Source organism: Pleuronectes platessa, chromosome 7, assembly GCF_947347685.1.
Source record: "Pleuronectes platessa chromosome 7, fPlePla1.1, whole genome shotgun sequence".
Taxonomy (NCBI): Eukaryota; Metazoa; Chordata; class Actinopteri; order Pleuronectiformes; family Pleuronectidae; genus Pleuronectes; species Pleuronectes platessa.
Window position 1 is genome coordinate 7,735,832 of NC_070632.1, and position 25,924 is coordinate 7,761,755.

Consider the following 25,924-nt stretch of genomic DNA (forward strand, 5'->3'; position numbering starts at 1 on the left):
AGAACAATACAGATTAACATACATGCATTTTACATACTAAACATAACCCTGTTCACTAGGGGTCTCTCATTCAAAACAACAGCAAAACACAGTTTGTATGTAAAGCAGTGTGGAATCATTGGAGCCGTTGTCTTCACCATCATTGAACATCATGCAAATCTACCTGACGTGACTCTGTCACATATCATGCTCATGGATGAAGTATTGTGTTGAAGTTTTACTCCCATTGTGCAGAACTGAATCATTGTTATCCATTACGAGTGAGTAATACAAACTGAAAATGGACCATATGCAGTTTGCCCCAGAAGGTTACAGCTGAGACGGTTAAAATGAATATGACGCAATTAAAAGTTGAAAGATCCTCCAATTAGGTTTATTAAATTAATTATTTGACACTTCCATCAACTGAAATCTCAGACAAACACCTACAGTTTGTGGCTGCTGGCCAATATTAATAAATTTTATCCTGATTATAGGAAACTTCTCCATTGTCTTCACGATTCGGTCTGGAACTTGCTTCTAACTTCTTTCAGGCAGAACAAACACAGAGAGGAACATCTTTTCAGATTGATGTTTGAACTTGAACCGGGTCTATTTGTGTCTGCTTGCTCTCGTCTTTGAAGCCGGGTCCAGCTACACAGAGAAGATATGTAATCACATAACACAGTCAATCATCACAGGGACAGGACACCGTTTTATTTCCCTTTTCTCTTTCCATTCCCTCTGTTTGTTCTTCAAATATAACATATTCTAATGTGGCAAATCTTCAGATGGGGAAAAAACCGACACTGTTCACCATAACGTGACTGGCTGTGACTTTATGTCTCCTGCACTTTACCATTAAACCGGGTATTAGTCTCTTTGTAGAATCGAATGCCTCTGTGACTGATTTCCATCGTAACTTGCTTGACAGGTGAAAAAGTTTGCATTCAGGCCTCCATCAGACTCAGGCACGGGAAAAACGATTAAATCAGTCGTTTGCATTTGATTTGAATTGCCTGAGAGTAAACAACATTCCTTCTATGTTCGTGTTAGCACCGCTAATATGAGGGCTTTAGGCAAATGAAATACATCCCTTACATCCATGACACAAGCTTTCAAATCATCCTTATAAAACCTTTATATCTTTACGATGAACGATTAAATGACACTTCAGCATGGTAAGAAAAATATACAGATTTTCTTGCTTTGGTGAAGTGGAGCTAGGCTAACGGCTACATCTGTTCTTTGGCCAAAATGCCACAGTTCACAGGTTGATTTACGACACTTTATAGAACAATATAATATAAACCAGCTGCGTGTGAGTGGCACATGTATTACAGCACCTTTAACTTGACTTTAGTCAGGCTTCGAGGTTTAGGTCTCATGTTGAAATGATGTGTAGATGTTTATGACTTCATGCAGATAAGATAAAATCCCCTCTGCCTGCACACTATCAGCCTCATCTCCATTCACTCTTGAGCCGGACTGCACCCGACAAACATTAGCGGTAGATATACTTGTCTAAATAGATATAAACTGTGTACAGCAACAAAAGCACTAATGTACAGAGCAGGCCTTGGGGGAAAAAAAGGGACAAACACGCTGCACATTCCCAGAGAGGATTATGTAACATTTCCTGGGGAATGGTTAGTCATAGTGACCAGTTCAAATCATCTCTATCTCCATTAGCCATCATCAGCAGGCCTCTGTTAACAGCCATTATGAAACTGTCCGTCACAAAGCCGTGGCAGCTTCGGCGTCCTGTGCTCTATTTAAAGGTCGAGGAATCAGCCGCTGAACACAGCACATCTTCAGCAAAGCAACACGAGTGTTCAGAGGTGTTGGTGCTGCGTGAGCACACCGGCACCATTCACAGATGAGAATCCATGTTGTACTGAAGAACTGGTTTGTGAAAAACCAAAAGAACATGGGTGGAATTCTCCCTTTGAGACCAGAAAGGAGATTGTTTGTGTTAACTGATGTATAACGGAGGCTTAACTCAGCATAAGTGAGAAAAACTTACTACAGCGAATCCAATTCTCTTATTTGTTAATCTTAGCATTTTGAGTTTTTACAATCATCAGTACGAACACGAGGAAGCCCAACCTGTTACCACATATGGATTTGGGCTGATTGTTTTAAGACAGGATTGAACTCATCCTTTAAGATCTATATATTTCATTCAGAGACAAAGACTGTATGTAAAGACAGATGACTGCTCCCCCAAAATGAAACATTGAGGGCTCAATCGCCCCCTGGTGGCTGGCTGCAATACAAGTCATAAACCCTGCCTCCTCCAGATTAGTGGATGCGACATAGGCCCGAAATAAAAAGTCAAAATAATTGTCTTTAAAAGATGATTTATCTCATTTGAGGTTATTCTTATCACACGGATGTAAGTTGTGATATGGACACATTTAAAGCTTCAACATGGATTCATACAGTGTTTTAAACAAATAAACAAATAAACAAAAAACCTGAAGGTATCAAGGCAAACAGGAATAAAACATGGGAGATAAAGGGAAGGAGAGAAATTTGGTGCCTCAGTTTAGAAATATCTGCACATATTTATTATTATTTTAAGACATCATACCACGATTCCCTGTTTTCACAGCCATCCATCCACATTGCTGCTTCCTGAACAGCGCTCTGTGACAAAACTGATAAGTTTGTTTCTATATATACACTTTAAATGACTAGCAGTTGTCATGCACTCTCCCATATTGTAGTGTTTTTCCTGATTCAGCCATTTAACGACACTGAAATGTCCTTTGATATGTTTTGTGGACTCGATCATTAGTCCCTCTTGACATGTTTGTCAACAGACTCTACTGTGTCCTTGACCTTATACCTTTATTTGGATTTGCATACCACAAACATGGGTCTTTTTATATCACTTTTATTTGAATATGTTGGCCTGGGGGGGGAAACATGTGACGACCATTTTGCCATTGAAGCAACTAGTGGAGTGCTCGTTCTAATCCTGCCTGTTTGGAATGGGTTTGTTTGTCCTGTGGTGATGCGGACAGACAGACAGACAGACAGACAGATAGAAATACATATGGACAGAAGGACAACAGACAGACAGACAGAGAGACACACACAAACACACGCACACACACACACGCACACACACACACACACACACACGCACACACACACACACACACACGGTCGGACAGACATACAAATGGACAGACAGATAGACACACAAATTTCTGGAATAGAGACAAACCTATAAATGGAAGAAGTGATCATGAATCACTAAATGATGAAAATACTCATCAGCCAAACTCAGCCACTGAACTTTACGGAAGTTTCCTAAAACACATGACAACTTATTAGCTGCTCGTCTTTGCGGGGAGTTGCTTCACATACAGATGAATTCCTTCACCCTGATTGGCCAAGTTATGTCAAGAATGTGGGATGACTCCTTTCTCTTTTTTAATTTCTGCTTGACCGGACAGCCCTCTCCTCCTCCTCATAGTCTCCCCCCTGATCGGACTGGGTCCCTCGGGCTGAAGCTGGGACTCCTCGGGTGGTGATAACTGCAACAGGGCTGCTGGGCTGAGGAGGAGGAGGAGGAGTGGCACACTTCACCAAAACTTCCCCGAACTTGCCGCCGCTCCTCCCCGTTACCCGCGCGTAAAACTCAACGTTCTCAACTTTCTCCCCCCACTGAGTTCTCGCGAAGTAGCGACAGTTTACCACAGAAGTGAGACTTTTCGCATTTCGTTTAAAGCAGGAACTAAGTTTGGACAATGACAGGACTCAGCGGATAGAACACAACGCGCTTCCAGTCGTGTCCCTGACCGCGCGTCATGATGCAGCCACTGCGGCGCTCCGGCGTCTCTCTGTGGACTCTGCTGCTCCTCTGCGCGCTCCCCGAGGTGAGAACGACCTCCATTCACACGCACTGTGATCAGACTTTAAACCAGGTGTTGCTGAGGCTTCTTTCGGGGCGAACAAGCCGCTTTGCTTGGATGGTGATGGTCCGTGTGGGACTGCACCTGTTGCGCAGGTTGCTGCAGCTGAAGCCTGCAAAGTGAACAACCTCTGTGAAGTCTGGGAGATAGAGGTGGCCTTTGCTTCTTATACAATTAATACAATTAAATGTTTGTCAGCAACAATTTGAAACAATAATTTCCTTTTTCTTTACAATCGTGGCCTATTTAGAGGAAGATGTTGGAATTAAAATGTACCTACTGTTGCACATTGTCCTACCAAAAGGAAATAGTCAGTGGAGATTCTTAACATTTCAAATTGGTTTATTGGTTATTTATTATATCTGGATTGTACGGCTCAGTGTCAAGTGTGTGAAGAGAGTGCGCTGCTCATCCATCAGAGCAACAGGTAACATACAGTCACAGAAACTCTGAGCCACCTGACCTTGTCCCACTGGTCTTTCTCGTCTGTCTTAAGAGAGAGGGATAGATAGATAGATAGATAGATAGATTGATAGAGAGAGAGAGAGAGAGAGAGAGAGAGAGAGAGAGAGAGAGAGAGAGAGAGAGAGAGAGAGAGGCTGAGGGAGGTTGAGAATGGCATGTGAGGATGTGTGTGGCCAACACAAAGGGGTCAGGAATGGAATGAGGTGCAGCCCAGTGTCCCTGTCCGTCCTGCAGCCACAAGGGACGACCTCAAACACAGGGACTTGGTTGTACCTTAGAGGGGTTAGTTTGTCATGTGCAGGTTCTTTGGTCCAGATAGATTGACTGGTGGTACGGAACTTTAGGACACAACCTTCACCACTCAACAGATACAAATTCAATGGGCCTCTTGCTCTCTAAAGCAAAGGCAGAGGTGCTTTGACGTTTTTGTACCTTGAAGTCTGTAAATTGCACGTCTCGGTGGATATTAGTAGTATTTATTAAATGAAATGAGGACACATTCATTCTACATTAGGGAACATGTTCGAATATCTTTCTTAATGATTCATGTACAGGCTGCTCACTTCTAACCTGGTACCTACAACCTTTCAGATATCAGATTATAATCCACTTAAAATGCCATAAAGTTGTTATAACTCAAATTAAATCATCTGCATCGCTAATACTCAGATATTGAGTACATTTTGTAGATGGGAGTGGATTTTAATTTACTTTAATTTACAAATTGGTACAGATGATCAAAAGCACGTTCTCTTCTGATGATCCTATGTTGGTTTGTCCTGTCGAAATGAAACGGTGAATGCTGATAACTGTGACGCTCTTATTTATCAAGTAGGGAAGTTCATGCTTGACCTTGAAGAGTAGGATAAACAGTGGAGTGCTCCGTGAAGTGAGCTGAGAGTCGGCATTTAACTGATCAACATGTGCAAATGTGAGTCGGCCAACATCTTCCCTGGTTTCAATACCGTGGAGGGCGGCATGTTCACAGACTGACGAGAACTCACATCACAAACTGCCTATTATTGAATGACTTGTTCTCGAAGATTAAAATTGTGTTGAACACATTTTTGAGGCAAAAATGAAAGATCTAATTTTCCTTTAAATTTGAGATGATTGGATTTAGACTTTTGATTAGAAGAGAAGTCAGACGAGACAGTCAGATACAGATCTCAGGACTTTCTTGTTCCAAACCTGCTGCCCGATCAAGCGTCTTGTGATGGAGTGAGAGATTAGACATGTAATTGATGAATCATGTTTAAGGGAACTTTTTTTAATGAAGTGGTAGAAAACAAGTGCATGTATTCACACCTTTGAAACGGTTTATTTTAACACGTGTGTGAGCTGTAACAGGACAACAGAATACACCCTGAATAAGAGGAACGAAACAGAGTTGTGATTTTTCTTTATTTCTTCTTTCTTTCTTCTTCTTTTTTTCTTTTCCTCTCCTTTCGAGCAGAGTCATTGACGTTGTTTGAGGCCACATCAGATATTACTAGTTTTCATCTGAAACTGAAATGATCTCTATCCATACTAACACACCTGAAAACATATATCATCTGACCACACACATACACTGGACATGTTTTCAGGTGTGTGAGTATGGACAGAGATTCTTTTAGTTTCAGGTGAAAAATAGCTTGTCTCAAACATGTTTTTCACTGGTAGCCGAAGCTACCGCCCGTTGTTTTCTTCTGGAAAGGGGCCGATAGGAGCCTGAGGAATCAGTGAAGGCCCAAAAAGAGACCCAATCAGCAAGCAGTTGTGCCTACGTCTTCCAACCATCCCTGTCTCTGTTAGTCCAGACTGAAACACTATCCCTAAACTAAAGTAGAATCACCTTCAACCTTAAACTCCGGAGAAGAGTGGACGCCATGTGTATCCGGAGGAGGGTTGATGTGTTTTGAAAATGAAACATAGTAGTACGGATGTAGCGTTACTGTATGAACCATTTCTCTTTCTCATCACTCTCCCTTTTCCTCGCAGCTGTCATTTTACACGCGTCAATGAGTCTGGGCGTCTTTCGCACATTAACAGGAAGCTGATGAGGCCCAGGCGTCACACCTTTATTCTCCTCTCTACTGATGGAAACAAGTCAGAGAGTTGCATATTAAAAATGTGTCAATAAATTACAGAAATTTAGGATCTTTCTTTTCCTTCAGGACCAGTACTTAGATCAGGGTCGTCATATGGATTTGAGTCTTCAGGGTACATCAGATATAAATGCTTTACTTCCAACGTTGAGATTTTCAAAGAAAAAACACGGTTCGACTGAAATCACAAAGGAAGTTAAAGTAGATAAGGGGAAATACTTCACTTCCCTGAAAGGAACCTTTTTCACAGGTACTATTTCTCATGTTTTCCCTTAATTAGACACCAGGGTCAGGGTGTTAACTGCTGGTCTCTATAGTGCTTATATCTAGTAAAGGCGCTCTGTTTTATTCTATTCAAATTTCAGTTCCTCTTTAAAAGGGCTGTGGCTGATCAGGCCGACTGCACAATGGAGAACAGTGAGAAACAGAACCGCTTACATAACCACACTGATGCTTTCCACATGATCAGGATCGATGCACCTCTGATCAGGTTGTATCGAGTGGATCAGTGAGGGAATAACGTGACGTCATCAAACCCAATAAACCACCAGGAACTCTGAAAAGGTCTCGGACAAACTATTTTAATCACCAGTAAGTTATAGTAAGTTAAGTTAAGTAATTTAGATGTGCCCTGCAGCACATCAGAGAACCAGAGTTATTAATTAGATTGAATGGACTTCCTGTTTCAGTTAAATTGTCTGGAACCAGTTTGATTACATAGAAATTATCGTTCCATATATATATATATATCGACTACCTGTGGGGACCATTAAAGTCTGATATGAAAGTTTTTTTTGTCTTAATAAACATATAACACAAATTAAACATAGCTGTCTTAACTATAGATCCATTCAGTGGTTTTTAATTTGATTAATAGTTGTTTTAGTGTGTATTTTGTTACAAAATGTTGCAAATAACTTGGGATTGCAATGAGTAGCAAGTTCAGAAGGAGTGCATGCAAAGTTACGGCAGCACTGTCCTTTATTAATGAACAAGGAACCGTACAACACTTTGCATGTGTTTATCATTCTATGCAGTCTTTCTCTCTCTCCATTCATCCGTACATTTCTCTGTCTGTGTGTGTGAAATGAGAGCGTGGTGACGTGGCTATCAGTGGGAAACATCTCGGAACAAGGAAATGTGACGTTTTATAAGAAATGGCTCGTCTGTGGCTGCGGAACAGTAACTTTTCGACTAGCTGCCGTTTTTTAATGCCCGACGCTGGTTTAAAATGTGGATGACGTGCGATACTCGTCAGAACACAAGTGCCTCTCTCAAAAATGTATTCGTCTCACACTGTATTCACATTTGAAAGCATAAGACTCCTTGTTTTGCATCCCATTATTGGGGCAAAAGCCGCAAATCAAGTCCTCCTTTGTGGAAGACTGCACCTTCCACCCACTAGCAATCCCCCCCCATTCAACCATATCAAGACAGTCCACTTTCAAATTAACATCCCCAAACACGCTGCCCTCAGCCAGGGCTGCAGCTGGAAGTTCGGCGTGTACAAGCTGAATCACAAAGAGTCACAGTTCCCCAGTCCATGTAAATGAGACACAGGCTCCTCTCTCAGCCTCAAAGGCCTTATTGTCAGCAGACAGCTATCGTTTTATCAGTGGCCTCTGAGCAAATCATGGCCAGGCAAGGCTTTAGAGGGGATGAGAGTTCTTAATTTTTCTCTTACTTGTCTCTCTATCGCTCGCTCTTACAGCCTTTCCTAATGGAGTGCTGGAATTTTTCTTTTAAATAGCCCATCGGTACAAAATGACCATAATATACAGACGGGTATTAGTGGTGGTTTCACAGGGTTGTTGTTGGTCAGTGAGCTGCTGAAAGCCAGGTGCTGAGGTATTTGGTTTGAAAAAAACTCACCGGCCCAGATGTACTCGGTTTTTAGCCACTCGTTCGATGAGGCGTATCTGAAAATTCCTCAGATCCGGCCCTGTCATCTTTTATTTAATGTCATTTGGAGACAGAGTTAACACAATTGTGATCATGGAGTGGAGAGGCAGTATCAAGGTCACTTTGATACATGCACTTGACCAGTCACGAGTCAATGTCAGCGCTCAATCATGGCTAAAACCAAATTTATCTGAAATCTGACGTACAAACAGATGGATGACGAAAACCTTTGAGAAAAAAGTACTTAAATGGTACTTTGACTTCTTAGTTTGACCCATGTCCAATCTACTAACATGGATGTGAGGTGCATATTGCAGTCAACCTCCAGGTAATTTGGCTTCACTTTTAACAGCAGTCAAGTCTATGGACACAACACGTAATGCTGGTCCAGGCTGAAATAATAATTCAATGTGATATTGAGACCTAACGTGTTTAAAACATAATTACTAATAAATAGGTTTCATGCTTGATGTTGTTGATTTATAGAGTGATGATTTAATATCTCGTTAAGGACTAAATCTATGCCGACAATACATCCGTTTATATGTTTGCATTGTAAATATGAGAGAGGCACAGATTATGAACCGCTGCAGGCGAGGACACACAAATATAACCTTACAAATAAAAGGTAGGGATTGTTAAAAGGCCTACAATATATTTACTGTCAGATTTCGCAGACGAGCACACGTCACAGCCCACGCTCCACTTCGACACACATATCAAGAGGAAGCTCTAATGGCAAGTGTGATGCGTATCAGCAGCAGTGGATACTGCGTCACTCATTTCCATAGCCTCAGATGTGGCCCACGATAGCAGCAGCAGGACTGTGGTGTGGGAGGCTGATACCTGGAGACAAACCGCTGAAGCCGTCATCCGCAGCTTTTGGAGCCAGTGGATATTTTTAGATGTGGCTTTTGGCATTGATTTATGATTCATGTTCCATATAGCGTTCAACAGAAGGACTCTCGTGGAGAGATGTGCCATTTGTATTCCCACATGCTATGGCCTTCAAAAGCTGTATAACTCCTGTATGGAATATAAATATATAAACACAATAAATAACACTAATATTTAGTGTATTTATTGACTTGAAATCATGTAGTAAATCTATAGTTATATATTGAGTAGTAATCACTTAATAGAGTTATATAAAAACTGTGTAGGCTCATTAGGGTATCATTTAATAGTGCAAGAAATTAATAACGTCACAATAAAAATCTGGTCACAGAGAAGTATTTTATTTAAGTACTTTAGTATCATTTTCTCAAGTAATGTGATCAGACACTTTACGATAAATCCTGCATACACTGCGGCCTCTCTTAAAGGGATAGTTCACCGGAAAATAAATGAATCACTCATGATCTATTCACTAATAAGTGGATGGAGGTGGTGGGTGAAGTGTTTGAGTCCACAAAACAAAACAAAAAAATGTGAGCGTTCCTTGGCAGAATCCCTCTCTCACATATCATAAGATACAGTTAGAAACAAACTTCAATACATCACCAGTTGTAGTTTGGTTTGGTGAAGTTCACATCACATATGCACGGCTCCAAATATCAACAAGAAAAGATAGAGGAACAGAAGAACCTGGTGGCCTAAGGTAGAGTAACGTCCATAGACGAAGGCAGAGAAGAGGACTGCTTTGTGTTTTTAATGGCTATTAGCTGCTAGCTGCTGAGCTAGTGCTACGTCGCTGGTTTAGAAGTCATGCACGAGGATTGACGAGGACCTCTCATTCACACTGGTGTTAAACACGGTCACAATGCTTCCCCCGACATCGGTCCCTGACCAGCTCCAGGGGGTGGCTCGGCCGGTTACATCACAATCCAAAGTACAGGTGTAAATACATCATCTACACCTTTAGGTTTATGTGTTCAAATGGCTTCCTATAACAATCTGATCCCCTGAGAGTCTAAGGTTAAATGGGGAACAAGTGTACCTGAGCCTGGCCCTGTCGTGCGGCTCCTGCTTCCTGAGTGAAGTTTAACAAATGAGCCGCAGCGAGTGAACTTAAAAGTCCTTTATGTTTTTCTGACGTGTTATCAGGGGTCTGTGGGTGGGCTCAGCAAGAGCCAGGAAGTTATGTTAGAGCAGAAACAATGAGCAGGTCGCCCATGAGAAACCCCTGAAGTAATGACCTTTAAATAAAGAACATGCTGTTGATTTATCAGAGGCTTCGAGGAGACAGTGAGAGTTACAACCCTGACAAATCTCATCACACAGAACATCCATGTTATAATGTTCTTTTGTGAAAGAGTAATTAAACATGATTGATCACACACGATTGTCACACACAGACACACACCGCACACACTCATTGGGGATAGATATTATTGGGCAACTAAATAGGCTAATAGGAAAAATACAATTTTATTAAAGTATTATCCCATTGCTCAGTATTAGGACCTTGTTTTGTCATTTGTTTTCATACACACATTTTAAAGTCTTTGTTTTTATTAAGAAGGGTTTTCTCAGCCACAGCACGGTAACAAAATGGACTACAAACCTGTAACCACCAGCGATAAGATAATAATATTATTAAAATCATATTAAAATGAACATACCAAGATATCACTGTCACTAATATCAATGTCATATTCTAGCTCACTGATATTTGTAGGCAACGGGTGTAAAAAAAAAGTTTTTTTACGCCGTTAGGACCAGGAGATGTTAACACACAAAATGATAACAAGTAGGAAAAAGTAAATACATGAAGAATAAAGAAAAGAGAGTCATCAGTACTGAAAAACTTGATGACTGGAAGAAAGCTGCAAAAAAAGAAGTGCAGGAAAAATCAATAAATGAAAGGTGACAACTGGCAACAGTAACACACACACACACACACACACACACACACAAACACACTGGTTTGAGTCAGATAACTCAGTTTTTGCAGACTTTACAGCTGCAGAGGAATCCACTTTCTCCACTCAGCAAAGTCAACGCGGTCACCAGCACAAGCCCCTCAACCCTTGTGCGGCTTTGCGTAATTCAAGGAGCAGAAATGCTTTATTGTGCAACTTTCTTCCTCCTGTTTTTGTTCCAAGTTTATCAGATTTTCAGACGCTGGGAGGTTAAGTACTCTGATCCATGGGCGAGCGGCTTTTAAGGTGATTTTTTTTTTTTTTGATTGTCTTTGGGTTGGAGTGTTATTATTGAGGAAGGAACTGGGTGCGTTATCAGGTGATGAGGGAATGAGGTGGAATCATTGAGTGGCAGGCGGCCGGCCTTTAGAGTTGATGTAATGTTTATGTAGCGGTCAGAACACCCATTTCCTCCTCCGCCTGCAGACAGGCTCAGTCGAAGGGCACAGATACAGTTCACAGGGCATGAAGGTCATCGGCTGAATCACAGCTCCTAGTATATTAAAGAAAACGTAACTAGTGCTGCTCCTGCTGAAAGTATAATGGCTGTATTTTCAGATTTTTTGCTGAAAACAGCAACAAAAATTGTTTATCTTTTTCTTTCAGTGGCTTATTATAATAATATATAATGTCCCTGCTGAGATATATTAAGCCCCAACCCAAAAGCAGATCTAAGACAAGAGATCCACAGCCAGAGTAGAGCCAGTGGAGCACCCGGCGGAGCCGGACTGCTGGAGAGAGTTCGGATATCGGCTCAGAACGAGGCGATGAGACTGGAATACAGCCGGGATTGACAAACCTGTGGCTCTGTGAATAGGAATAGGAAGCGCAATAAGCTGGAGTAGGAATTTAGGGATGAAAGCAGGGAGGAAGGACGTTAAGATGGATTGAGCAGATTAATCAGCAAAAAATCCTGTCTTTTATTTGTATTTCTGGAGCAGTATTTCCCAGATGGGACTTTGGGACTTTGGGTTGCTGCTGCTCTCTGAGGCCGTGCCAAAGCATAATGGCTCGAGATGTTGTTTTGTTTATTTAGTCAAGAAGAAATAAGGGATTCTTAGGACGATGGCCAACGGAAATAAAACATTTGGGAGTCATGGCTCAGAGAAGTCGTATCCCCAGAGGTCAGTTCAACATTTTTGTCAATTTGTATGAAAACATGAGGTTTGTCATAGTCAAGAGGCGGCTTTCACATACTGGTATTTGACCTTTAGCATATTTTTTTCTTTGAGCTGGGAAATATTGATTGATTATGAATCTATCCGGACACAGGCAGTTTAGTTTTATGAAAGATTCTAAATTAAGAACATCTTCTTTTGTGGTTCAAAGATCATTGTTGTGCTTTGTAACACCAGTTGAGAAACAGTCTCACCACAGGGTCCATTTAGTATCTGACATGAACTTCATCAGCATCATGCATCTTTTCAGATTTCAAATTTTCTTTCCTTGAAAATTAAGGACTTATTCTCGTCTGTGTTGCCACCCGGGTTCAAAGGTGAAGGTGTCTGTGGTTGTGTAGTGACAAAAGAAAAACTTCTCTGCTGTTTTAACTAAATCCAGTTAATCTCACCCACTGAATCAGTATTTCAGGACACCCTCATGTGAACCATTCACTTTAATGAATAGTGAAAAATAGTAACTGTTTAGAATACTAAAAAAAACAATAAAAAAAGTGCCTTTTTAGCATTGCACATTTACAAAGCATTGACTTTAAACCCCTTTAAACTAACTTAAAAATTACTTTCAACAAGTGACAAAAGTTACAGATGTACATTTATTTTCTGGAACTAATTCTTAATAAAGCTTTTGATTCGGATCGATTTGTTGTACTAGTATTTTGACTAGTAATAACTTATTAAAGTGACCAGACCCTGAGAGCGTAGATCATTACCACTGCTCTGTCATCGCCTAAAAAACATTTACTATTTGGGGAAAAGTGTCTGAATAAATTACAGATATAGTGAGAAAGTCTCAAGCAGCAATTCACACTGGCTCTGTTAGGGTGTTAGTGTGAATCGAGCTTTGCCAACGTGTTGCACAACCGGCAGAAGACTAGTCATCCAGATGTACACTTCCTCACACGAGCTGTTCCTCCTGTTAAGGTCAGAAAATGAAATCCACCTACGACAGGAGAGGAGGTCTGTTTCTACCAGTGACAATTCATAAGAGATAATGTACAAGCCTTTAAGAAATGTAAAAGATACATATATTCAATTATTTTTCACAATATGACTCTTAAAAATGCTTTTTAACGGAGATATATAATGCTTTATCAGTTTTCCCCTTTCCTCCAGAGTGTTAAAGGTTTTTTGTGTAAGTAACACTGACGGGCAACATTACTCCTCCTCACAAGTAAAGCCAAAGCCACTTGATCACACCCTGGTGGCCATCTGCAGTGTAGGTCACAAACCCTGACTCCTCCTTTTAGGTATAGTTCTAATCACACTCATGTTATTTTGCTTGTTGTTTTTTTTTTCTGGTAACTTTGGTTTTAATTCGATGCTCCGATCAAATCAGAGTGGGCTGCAGCAATGGACAGTCTGAGGAATGTGACCTGTTTTCTGAAAATTAGAGCACGTAAACCTTTTCAAGTTTTAACACAAAGTAAAATTATGAACCAGAAAATGAGCAGAAATGTCCCATTTAACACACAGTATATACTGTACCGACATTTCATACACTTTGTATACATTGTCCAAAGGAAGAAACCTTTTTTGCCTCAGAAAGAAGAAAGGACCCTCAGAGGATTTGGAGGAAGGGCAGGGTCCCTGCTCTGAATAGAAAAGATAAAATTATCTTTTCTATTCTCCAGGGATAAGTGGGTGTGTGGGGCAGCGTAATATACAGAATGGACGAACCCTGGTCTCACGATTTCTTAGTTGTGAGGTCTGTGTCTTTTCTGCTCTATTTCATATCAAATTACAAACTAAAACAATATTACTATTGACACAAATAAGTACAGTTTTGCAAAAGCATGTTGGACAATCCCTGAGATTTTAAGAATTAGAGCAGAATATCTATTGCGCAATAATCAATGACTGTGAAGTCTGGTTTGTCTTTGTTGGGACTTAATGGCTGGCCGTGTGTGTGATCTTTGTGTGAGAGGGAACATTTTGCAGGTTTAAGCAATGATGTCATGTATTTAATGTTTAGCTTGTGTGGTAAGCAGAGTGAAAGCCGACATGTCAGCCAGGGGCTCTGGGCTGTTTAAGTTTGGGCTAATAAGTAATGTGGAGCTGTGTGTTTAGTCCTGAAACCAGAACACCAGTAAACCTCAGGAGTACGTCGATTTAGTTTGAGTCAAAGGGACGTGAGGTTGTGTGTTAAGTGCATGCGTGTGTGATATGGTTGTTTTGCTTTGATCAGGATTTTTTGATAAGTGAGATATTCAGGATGCAGTTATATTCCCAACATCCCAGTTTAGGTCACACAATGATTACCCACAGGAGGGAATTACCAGTTTCTACTTCCTACTCTGTAACTGTCACACAAAAAAGGTCTTTTCTTCAGGTGAATTAGGATTTTTATTGAGCTTTTGTATTTGTATTTGCACAATTGACAAAGATTTGTTTTAATGAAAGACAAAAAAACTTTCTCAGAAAAGTTTTCCTCTCTGAAGTTGTGGGTTTAGAAACATGGTGTTTTTTTCTATTAGAAGTGTTAAGCAGACTTCAACTGTCGGTTGAGATGCTTCAAACTCAACAATGGACCAATAAAAAAGGTTTGGATATCTGTGCCTATAAGAACTGAAAAATACACTAAACTATTCAGTACATCGATGTTAAACTAAATGTAATCAAGGATTTTAAACTCAGTTTACAACAGGTTAGTTTTGTTAATATTCGAACAGTGACAGAATAAATTAAAACTTCTGACCAAAGTCTTTTTCAAATCTAGCTTAATGATCCTGCATTATTACAACAGATCTTAATACATTGACGTTCAGTGACAGTAAACCTGTATCGGATACTTTAGTGCTGTTCACAACTTACTGCTGACCTCTGCTGGTGAAAAAATTATATATTTTGCTTTTCTCTGTCTTCCTCTCCTCAGAACTCGAGTACAGGATGTGATGGTGAGTATGGACTTACTGTGTCTTTAACGTTCTCACATGATCCTAATTTAATTTAATATAAACCGATGTAATTGTACAAAGTTAGCTAAAAGGCTAATGTTCATTCGTGTTGATGTTGTTAGGCATCCAGTAATGATAACAGTAATGCAATGTGTACTATAGCCAAAACACACTGTTGTGATAAAACTATGGCATGCAGTAGTCTGGTAATATACAGCTGTACAGTGGATATAAAGATGTACCACTTTTGACATTGTTGTGACTCAATAAGCAGTTTCTTATAAAAAATAAAGTAGCTTTTTAATTGTCACATTTGTCTGTTAACATATTTATTCGAAATAGTAACACAAGTAACATAATAAATCGGTTTTCTTCCCATCAATTTAGATTTTTTTTAAATCTATTTGAGCTCATGTTTGTTCTTTTATTTTGTTGTTCTTGTTATTCTGTGTCTTAGAGCCAGCATGTGTTGATAATGGAATAGGAACATTTACAATATCAACAACAACAGTCAGCCTTGTATCGAGACCAAACTGTACTTTATCCACTGTGGATAATATCCATGGAAACGGTTCACTGACTGGTCTGACTTCTGGAGTTGTCTATCCGATCCTCATCAATTGTTCCAACTGCTGTAAAAACATCACAACAAGTAAGTCTGTTAACTTGGTTGAATCTGAATTTTTACTTTTATTCTGCACATGAACAGCTTTGCTGTAGATGATCGGTTGTTTGACGGTTTGACGGTTGTTTTCATGACTGTGGATAAGTGTGCTTGGTATTAATACACCACAGATACAGTATCTAACACAAAGACACATTGTGTTATACTGATGACGACTAACAATAGTCTAAATCCTGAATTCTTCCCCTCTGCTCATTCACTAACAGAGCCTGAAGTAATCAGAAACCTCACAGTCATGAACGTCACCACGTCCACGGTGTCTCTGAGCTGGATTGAACCAGTGGGAAACAGCTCCCTCTACAGAGTACACTGGACTGATGGACGTTTAAGTGGGACTTTAAATGTGACTGAAACATATGTTCACATTACTAACCTGACTGCTGGAGTCAAGAATGAAATAAGTGTCACTGCAGTGGCAGATGACGGCCACACTGGTGGACAGAGCTTCACCGTTGTCCGATACACAAGTAAGTAGCGTTTATGAGCTGTTTGCTAAGGACACCTGGTGGAGAAGACTTTGCAGTGATCACAAGCAGGATTAAAGGGATAGTTAACCCGAAAATGAAAATTCACTCATTATCCAATCCCCAATATGCAGACGGAGGGCTGGTTGAAGTATTTGAGTGCATAAAACTTTTTGGGAGTTTCAGGGGTAGACATTCTTGCAGACAAATCAAATACAATTGAAGTAAATGGTGACCACTTCTTCAAATGGAAAAAAACAGAGAAAAGCACAACACATATCCATACTGTTCCTGTGGTGTCATCCAAGTGTCCTTAAGCCCAGACATTTAAATTTGACTGAATTCGGGTTTTTGCTGCAACGCTGTTTACCTCTGAGACTCCAAAACTGGTTTGTGGACTCAAACTCTTCACCCTGCCCTCCATCTGCATCGTGGTGAGTGGATAATGAATGAGATTTTGTTTTTCTGTGAACTTTGCCTTTAAATTCAAACGCTGATATGTTTACTTTGTTGAATCTGTATTTTTACTTTTATTCTGCACTTGAACGGAACATCTACAGCAATGACTTTAGACAGCATAACACCTACAGCTTTGCTAGAGATCCAGCATGTCTCACGGTTGTTTTTATGACTCTGGATGAGTGTGCTTGGTATTAATACACCGCAGATACAGTATCTAACACAAAGTCACATTGTGTTATACTGATGACGACTTACAATAGTCTAAATCCTGAATTCTTCCCCTCTGCTCATTCACTAACAGAGCCTGAAGTAATCAGAAACCTCACTGCCATGAACGTCACCACGTCCACGGTGTCTCTGACCTGGATTGAACCAGTGGGAAACAGCTCCCTCTACAGAGTACACTGGACAGATGGACGTTTAAGTGGGACTTTAAATGTGACTGAAACATATGTTCACATTACTAACCTGACTGCTGGAGTCAAGAATGAAATAAGTGTCACTGCAGTGGCAGATGACGGCCATACTGGTGGACAGAGCTTCACCTTTGTCCGATACACAAGTAAGTAGCGTTTATGAGCTGTTTGCTAAGGACACCTGGTGGAGAAGACTTTGCAGTGATCACAAGCAGGATTAAAGGGATAGTTAACCCGAAAATGAAAATTCACTCATTATCCAATCCCCACTATGCAGACGGAGGGCTGGTTGAAGTATTTGAGTGCATAAAACTTTTTGGGAGTTTCAGGGGTAGACATTCTTGCAGACAAATCAAATACAATTGAAGTAAATGGTGACCACTTCTTCAAATGGAAAAAAACAGAGAAAAGCACAACACATATCCATACTGTTCCTGTGGTGTCATCCAAGTGTCCTTAAGCCCAGACATTTAAATTTGACTGAATTCGGGTTTTTGCTGCAACGCTGTTTACCTCTGAGACTCCAAAACTGGTTTGTGGACTCAAACTCTTCACCCTGCCCTCCATCTGCATAGTGGTGAGTGGATAATGAATGAGATTTTGTTTTTCTGTGAACTTTGCCTTTAAATTCAAACGCTGATATGTTTACTTTGTTGAATCTGTATTTTTACTTTTATTCTGCACTTGAACGGAACATCTACAGCAATGACTTTAGACAGCATAACACCTACAGCTTTGCTAGAGATCCAGCATGTCTCACGGTTGTTTTTATGACTCTGGATGAGTTTGCTTGGTATTAATACACCGCAGATACAGTATCTAACACAAAGTCACATTGTGTTATACTGATGACGAGTAACGATAGTCTTAATCCTGAATTCTTCCCCCTAACACTGCTCATTCACTAACAGAGCCTGAAGTAATCAGAAACCTCACAGTCATGAACGTCACCACGTCCACGGTGTCTCTGACCTGGATTGAACCAGTGGGAAACAGCTCCCTCTACAGAGTACACTGGACTGATGGACGTTTAAGTGGGACTTTAAATGTGACTGAAACATATGTTCACATTACTAACCTGACTGCTGGAGTCAAGAATGAAATAAGTGTCACTGCAGTGGCAGATGACGGCCACACTGGTGGACAGAGCTTCACTGTTGTCCGATACACAAGTAAGTAGCGTTTATGAGCCATTGGCTGAGGACACGTGGTGGAGAAGACTTTGCAGGGATCACAAGCAGGATTAAAGGGATAGTTCACACAAAAATAAAAATTCACTCATTCTCAAATCCCCACTCTGCAGACGGAGGGCTGGTTGAACTATTTGAGTCCATAAAACCCCTATGGAGTTTCAGGGGTAGTCAGTTTTGCAGACAAATCAAATACAATTGGGGTAAATGGTGACCACGTCTTCAAATGGAAAAAAACTGAGAAAAGCACAACACATATCCATACTGTTCCTGTGGTGTCATTCAAGTGTCCTTAAGCCCCGACCTTTAAATTTGACTGAATTCGGTTTTTGCTGCAACGCTGTTTACCTCTGAGACTCCAAAAGTTTTTTATGGACTCAAACTCTTCACCCTGCCCTCCATCTGCATAGTGGTGAGTGGATAATGAATGTCATTTTGTATTTCTGTGAACTTTTCTTTTAAATTCAGAGGGTGATATGTTCACCTGGTTGAATCTGAATTTTTACTTTTATTCTGCACTTGAACGGAACATCTACAGCAATGACTTTAGACGGCATAACACCTACAGCTTTGCTAGAGATCCAGCATGTCTGACAGTGGTTTTTATGACTCTGGATGAGTATGCTTGGTATTAATACACCACAGATACAGTATCTAACACAAAGTCACATTGTGTTATACTGATGACGAGTAACGATAGTCTAAATCCTGAATTCTTCCCCCTAACACTGCTCATTCACTAACAGAGAGTGAAGTAATCAGAAACCTCACAGTCATGAACGTCACCACGTCCACGGTGTCTCTGACCTGGATTGAACCAGTGGGAAACAGCTCCCTCTACAGAGTACACTGGACAGATGGACGTTTAAGTGGGACTTTAAATGTGACTGAAACATATGTTCACATTACTAACCTGACTGCTGGAGTCAAGAATGAAATAAGTGTCACTGCAGTGGCAGATGACAGCCACACTGGTGGACAGAGCTTCACTGTTGTCCGATACACAAGTAAGTAGCGTTTATGAGCTGAGGACACCTGGTGGAGAAGACTTTGCAGTGATGACAAGCAGGATTAAAGGGATAGTTCACATAAAAATAAAAATTCACTCATTATCCTCTCACCACTATGTCGATGGAGGGGTGGGTGATGAGTTTGAGTCCAAAAACTTCTTTTAGAGTTTCAGGTGAAAACAGCTTTGCAGCCTAATCCAATACAATTGAAGTTAATGGTGACCACAACTTCAAATGGAGATAAACAGAAAGAAAATCACAATGTGCCTCCATACTGCTCCTATGGTGTCATCCAAGTGTCCGTAAGTTCCGAAATTCAAATTGGACTGAAACATCGTCATTTACACAGAATTATGATCCTAAAACTCCTCCGGTATCCTCCATTGCAACCTTGTTCACGTTCACACGCACACACTGGAAACACACATGCCCAAGGGCAAGCAAGGGGTGCACATTAGCATCGCTACATCAGCTAGCATTGCAACTTCCGCTAGCGGACTTTTAGGCTTAAAACACGGTGTAAGTGACTTCTTTAAAGTCGGGGCTGTCAGACACTTGGGATGTTAGGATTATTCCTACGTCCTGGAACTCTCACCTTCACAAATGCTGATCAGTATGGAGGCAGGTTATGTTTTTTTATTTTTTTTATTACTTCTGAAGAAGGGTTCACCAGCTGCTTTAATTAATTTGGTTCTGGCTGCTACGCTGTTTACCTCTGAGACTCCAAAACTGGTTTGTGGATTCAAACACTTCACCCTGCCCTCCATCTGAATAGTGGTGAGTAGATAAATAATGACATTTTGTTTTTCTCTGAATTTTGCCTTTAAATTCAAGCTGATATGTTTACTTGGTTGAATATGAATTTGTACTTTTATTCTGCACTTGAACGGAACATCTACAGCAATGACTTTAGACGGCATAACACCTACAGCTTTGCTAGAGATCCAGCATGTCTCACGGTTGTTTTCATGACTGTGGATAAGTGTGCTTGGTATTAATACACCGCAGATACAGCATCTAACACAAAGTCACATTGTGTTATACTGATGACGAGTAACGATAGTCTAAATCCTGAATTCTTCCCCCTAACACTGCTCATTCACTAACAGAGCCTGAAGTAATCAGAAACCTCACAGTCATGAACGTCACCACGTCCACGGTGTCTCTGACCTGGATTGAACCAGTGGGAAACAGCTCCCTCTACAGAGTACACTGGACTGATGGACGTTTAAGTGGGACTTTAAATGTGACTGAAACATATGTTCACATTACTAACCTGACTGCTGGAGTCAAGAATGAAATAAGTGTCACTGCAGTGGCAGGTGACGGCCACACTGGTGGACAGAGCTTCACCTTTGTCCGATACACAAGTAAGTAGCGTTTATGAGCTGTTTGCTAAGGACACCTGGTGGAGAAGACTTTGCAGTGATCACAAGCAGGATTAAAGGGATAGTTAACCCGAAAATGAAAATTAACTCATTCTCAAATCCCCACTCTGCAGACGGAGGGCTGGTTGAAGTATTTGAGTCCATAAAACCCCTATGGAGTTTCAGGGGTAGTCAGTTTTGCAGACAAATCAAATACAATTGGGGTAAATGGTGACCACTTCTTCAAATGGAAAAAAACTGAGAAAAGCACAACACATATCCATACTGTTCCTGTGGTGTCATTCAAGTGTCCTTAAGCCCCGACCTTTAAATTTGACTGAATTCGTTTTTTGCTGCAACGCTGTTTACCTCTGAGACTCCAAAAGTGTTTTATGGACTCAAACTCTTCACCCTGCCCTCCATCTGCATCGTGGTGAGTGGATAATGAATGAGATTTTGTTTTTCTGTGAACTTTGCCTTTAAATTCAAACACTGATATGTTTACTTTGTTGAATCTGTATTTTTACTTTTATTCTGCACTTGAACGGAACATCTACAGCAATGACTTTAGACGGCATAACACCTACAGCTTTGGTAGAGATCCAGCATGTCTCACGGTTGTTTTTATGACTCTGGATGAGTGTGCTTGGTATTAATACACCGCAGATACAGTATCTAACACAAAGTCACATTGTGTTATACTGATGACGACTTACAATAGTCTAAATCCTGAATTCTTCCCCTCTGCTCATTCACTAACAGAGCCTGAAGTAATCAGAAACCTCACAGTCATGAACGTCACCACGTCCACGGTGTCTCTGACCTGGATTGAACCAGTGGGAAACAGCTCCCTCTACAGAGTACACTGGACAGATGGACGTTTAAGTGGGACTTTAAATGTGACTGAAACATATGTTCACATTACTAACCTGACTGCTGGAGTCAAGAATGAAATAAGTGTCACTGCAGTGGCAGATGACGGCCACACTGGTGGACAGAGCTTCACTGTTGTCCGATACACAAGTAAGTAGCGTTTATGAGCCATTGGCTGAGGACACGTGGTGGAGAAGACTTTGCAGGGATCACAAGCAGGATTAAAGGGATAGTTCACACAAAAATAAAAATTCACTCATTCTCAAATCCCCACTCTGCAGACGGAGGGCTGGTTGAAGTATTTGAGTCCATAAAACCCCTATGGAGTTTCAGGGGTAGTCAGTTTTGCAGACAAATCAAATACAATTGGGGTAAATGGTGACCACTTCTTCAAATGGAAAAAAAATGAGAAAAGCACAACACATATCCATACTGTTCCTGTGGTGTCATTCAAGTGTCCTTAAGCCCAGACATTTAAATTTGACTGAATTCGGTTTTTGCTGCAACGCTGTTTACCTCTGAGACTCCAAAAGTTTTTTATGGACTCAAACTCTTCACCCTGCCCTCCATCTGCATAGTGGTGAGTGGATAATGAATGTCATTTTGTATTTCTGTGAACTTTTCTTTTAAATTCAGAGGCTGATATGTTCACCTGGTTGAATCTGAATTTTTACTTTTATTCTGCACTTGAACGGAACATCTACAGCAATGACTTTAGACGGCATAACACCTACAGCTTTGCTAGAGATCCAGCATGTCTGACAGTGGTTTTTATGACTCTGGATGAGTATGCTTGGTATTAATACACCACAGATACAGTATCTAACACAAAGTCACATTGTGTTATACTGATGACGAGTAACGATAGTCTAAATCCTGAATTCTTCCCCTCTGCTCATTCACTAAAAGAGCCTGAAGTAATCAGAAACTTCACAGTCATGAACGTCACCACGTCCACGGTGTCTCTGACCTGGATTGAACCAGTGGGAAACAGCTCCCTCTACAGAGTACACTGGACAGATGGACGTTTAAGTGGGACTTTAAATGTGACTGAAACATATGTTCACATTACTAACCTGACTGCTGGAGTCAAGAATGAAATAAGTGTCACTGCAGTGGCAGATGACGGCCACACTGGTGGACAGAGCTTCACTGTTGTCCGATACACAAGTAAGTAGCGTTTATGAGCTGAGGACACCTGGTGGAGAAGACTTTGCAGTGATGACAAGCAGGATTAAAGGGATAGTTCACATAAAAATAAAAATTCACTCATTATCCTCTCACCACTATGTCGATGGAGGGGTGGGTGATGAGTTTGAGTCCAAAAACTTCTTTTAGAGTTTCAGGTGAAAATAGCTTTGCAGCCTAATCCAATACAATTGAAGTTAATGGTGACCACAACTTCAAATGGAGATAAACAGAAAGAAAATCACAATGTGCCTCCATACTGCTCCTATGGTGTCATCCAAGTGTCCGTAAGTTCCGAAATTCAAATTGGACTGAAACATCGTCATTTACACAGAATTATGATCCTAAAACTCCTCCGGTATCCTCCATTGCAACCTTGTTCACGTTCACATGCACACACTGGAAACACACATGCCCAAGGGCAAGCAAGGGGTGCACGTTAGCATCGCTACATCAGCTAGCATTGCAACTTCCGCTAGCGGACTTTTAGGCTTAAAACACGGTGTAAGCGACATCTTTCAAGTCGGGGCTGTCAGACACTTGGGATGTTAGGATTATTCCTACGTCCTGGAACTCTCACCTTCACAAATGCTGATCAGTATGGAGGCAGGTTATGTTTTTTTCTGTTGTTTTATTACTTCTGAAGAAGGGTTCACCAGCTACTTTAATTAATTTGGTTCTGGCTGCTACGCTGTTTACCTCTGAGACTCCAAAACTGGTTTGTGGATTCAAACACTTCACCCTGCCCTCCATCTGAATAGTGGTGAGTAGATAAATAATGACATTTTGTTTTTCTGTGAACTTTGCCTTTAAATTCAAGCTGATATGTTCCCTTGGTTGAATATGAATTTGTACTTTTATTCTGCACTTGAACGGAACATCTACAGCAATGACTTAAGACGGCATAACACCTACAGCTTTGCTAGAGATCCAGCATGTCTCACGGTTGTTTTTATTACTGAGGAAAAGGGTGCTTGATATTAATACACCACAGATACACTATCTAACACAAAGTCACATTGTGTTACACTGATGACGACTAACGATAGTCTAAATCCTGAATTCTTCCCCCTAACACTGCTCATTCACTAACAGAGCCTGAAGTAATCAGAAACCTCACAGTCATGAACGTCACCACGTCCACGGTGTCTCTGACCTGGATTGAACCAGTGGGAAACAGCTCCCTCTACAGAGTACACTGGACTGATGGACGTTTAAGTGGGACTTTAAATGTGACTGAAACATATGTTCACATTACTAACCTGACTGCTGGAGTCAAGAATGAAATAAGTGTCACTGCAGTGGCAGATGACGGCCACACTGGTGGACAGAGCTTCACTGTTGTCCGATTCACAAGTAAGTAGCGTTTATGAGCCATTGGCTGAGGACACGTGGTGGAGAAGACTTTGTAGTGATCACAAGCAGGATTGAAGGGATAGTTCACACAAAAATAAAAATTGACTCATTATCCTCTCACCACTATGTCGATGGAGGGGTGGGTGAAGAGTTTGAGTCCAAAAACCAAGTCTGAAGTTTCAGCGTAAACAGCTTTGCAGCCAAATCAAATACAATTGAAGTAAATGGTGACCACTTCTACAAATGGAGAAAAACAAGAAAAACCACAACATGTTTCTCCATACTGCTCCTGTGGTGTCATCCAAGTGTCCTTATGCCCCGACATCCAAATTTGACCAAAATTTCACAATTTAAATGTTTTAATACTCGTCCGATATTCTCCAATGTAACCGTGTTCACGTTCACTCACACAAATTGAACACACACAAGGGCACGCCCAATGGCTTGCAATGGGGTGCGTGTTAGCATCGCTACATCAGCTAGCTTCGCTACATCCGCTAGCATTGCAACATCAGCTAGTATCACCGATTGCGATAGAGGACTTTTAGGCTACAATACGCGTAAATAACATTGTTTCAAGTCGGGGCTGTCAGGAACTTGGGATGTTAGGATTATTCCTACGTCTTGTATATCTCACCTCTCACAAATACTGATCAGTATGGAGGTATGTTATGTTTTTTTCTGTTGTTTTATTACGTCTGTAGAAGTGGTCACCAGCTACTTTAATTAATTTGGTTCTGGCTGCAACGCTGTTTACCTCTGAGACTCCAAAACTGGTTTGTGGACTCAAACTCTTCACCCTGCCCTCCATCTGCATAGTGGTGAGTGGATAAAGAATGTCATTTTGTTTTTCTGTGAACTTTTCCTTTAAATTCAGAGGCTGATATGTTCACCTGGTTGAATCTGAATTTTTACTTTTATTCTGCACTTGAACGGAACATCTACAGCAAAGACTTTAGACGGCATAACACCTACAGCTTTGCTAGAGATCCAGCATGTCTGACGGTTGTTTTTATGACTCTGGATGAGTGTGCTTGGTATTAATACACGCAGATACAGTATCTAACACAAAGTCACATTGTGTTATACTGATGACGACTAACAATAGTCTAAATCCTGAATTCTTCCCCCTAACACTGCTCATTCACTAACAGAGCCTGAAGTAATCAGAAACCTCACAGTCATGAACGTCACCACGTCCACGGTGTCTCTGACCTGGATTGAACCAGTGGGAAACAGCTCCCTCTACAGAGTACACTGGACAGATGGACGTTTAAGTGGGACTTTAAATGTGACTGAAACATATGTTCACATTACTAACCTGACTGCTGGAGTCAAGAATGAAATAAGTGTCACTGCAGTGGCAGATGACGGCCACACTGGTGGACAGAGCTTCACTGTTGTCCGATACACAAGTAAGTAGCGTTTATGAGCCATTGGCTGAGGACAAGTGGTGGAGAAGACTTTGCAGTGATCACAAGCAGGATTAAAGGGCTGGTTCACCCAAAAATGAAAATTCACTCATAATCTGCTCACCCTTAAGCGGAAGGGGGGGCGAAGAGTTTCAAGTCCACATAACACTATTAAAGTTTTCGGGGTCATTTACACC

General features: G+C 40.9%; 1 protein-coding gene across 8 annotated transcripts in view; it reads left to right on the forward strand.

Annotated features, from left to right (window-relative positions):
- Positions 1–3,530: 3,530 nt before the first annotated feature.
- Positions 3,531–25,924, forward strand: part of LOC128445110 (receptor-type tyrosine-protein phosphatase eta) — a 40,108-nt gene continuing 17,714 nt past the window's right edge. For 2 of the 8 annotated variants that reach the window (XM_053427887.1, XM_053427888.1), the window contains exons 1-12: positions 3,531–3,872; positions 15,283–15,304; positions 15,762–15,956; positions 16,196–16,456; positions 17,217–17,477; positions 18,243–18,503; positions 19,268–19,528; positions 20,641–20,901; positions 21,661–21,921; positions 22,681–22,941; positions 24,055–24,315; positions 25,470–25,730. In XM_053427887.1, coding sequence (XP_053283862.1) covers positions 3,804–3,872; positions 15,283–15,304; positions 15,762–15,956; positions 16,196–16,456; positions 17,217–17,477; positions 18,243–18,503; positions 19,268–19,528; positions 20,641–20,901; positions 21,661–21,921; positions 22,681–22,941; positions 24,055–24,315; positions 25,470–25,730 — 2,635 coding nt within the window. In that variant the 5' untranslated portion in view covers positions 3,531–3,803. The remainder of the gene's footprint in view (positions 3,873–15,282; positions 15,305–15,761; positions 15,957–16,195; positions 16,457–17,216; positions 17,478–18,242; positions 18,504–19,267; positions 19,529–20,640; positions 20,902–21,660; positions 21,922–22,680; positions 22,942–24,054; positions 24,316–25,469; positions 25,731–25,924) is intronic. The other 6 variants (XM_053427889.1, XM_053427891.1, XM_053427892.1 and 3 more) reach the window with 6 other exon arrangements.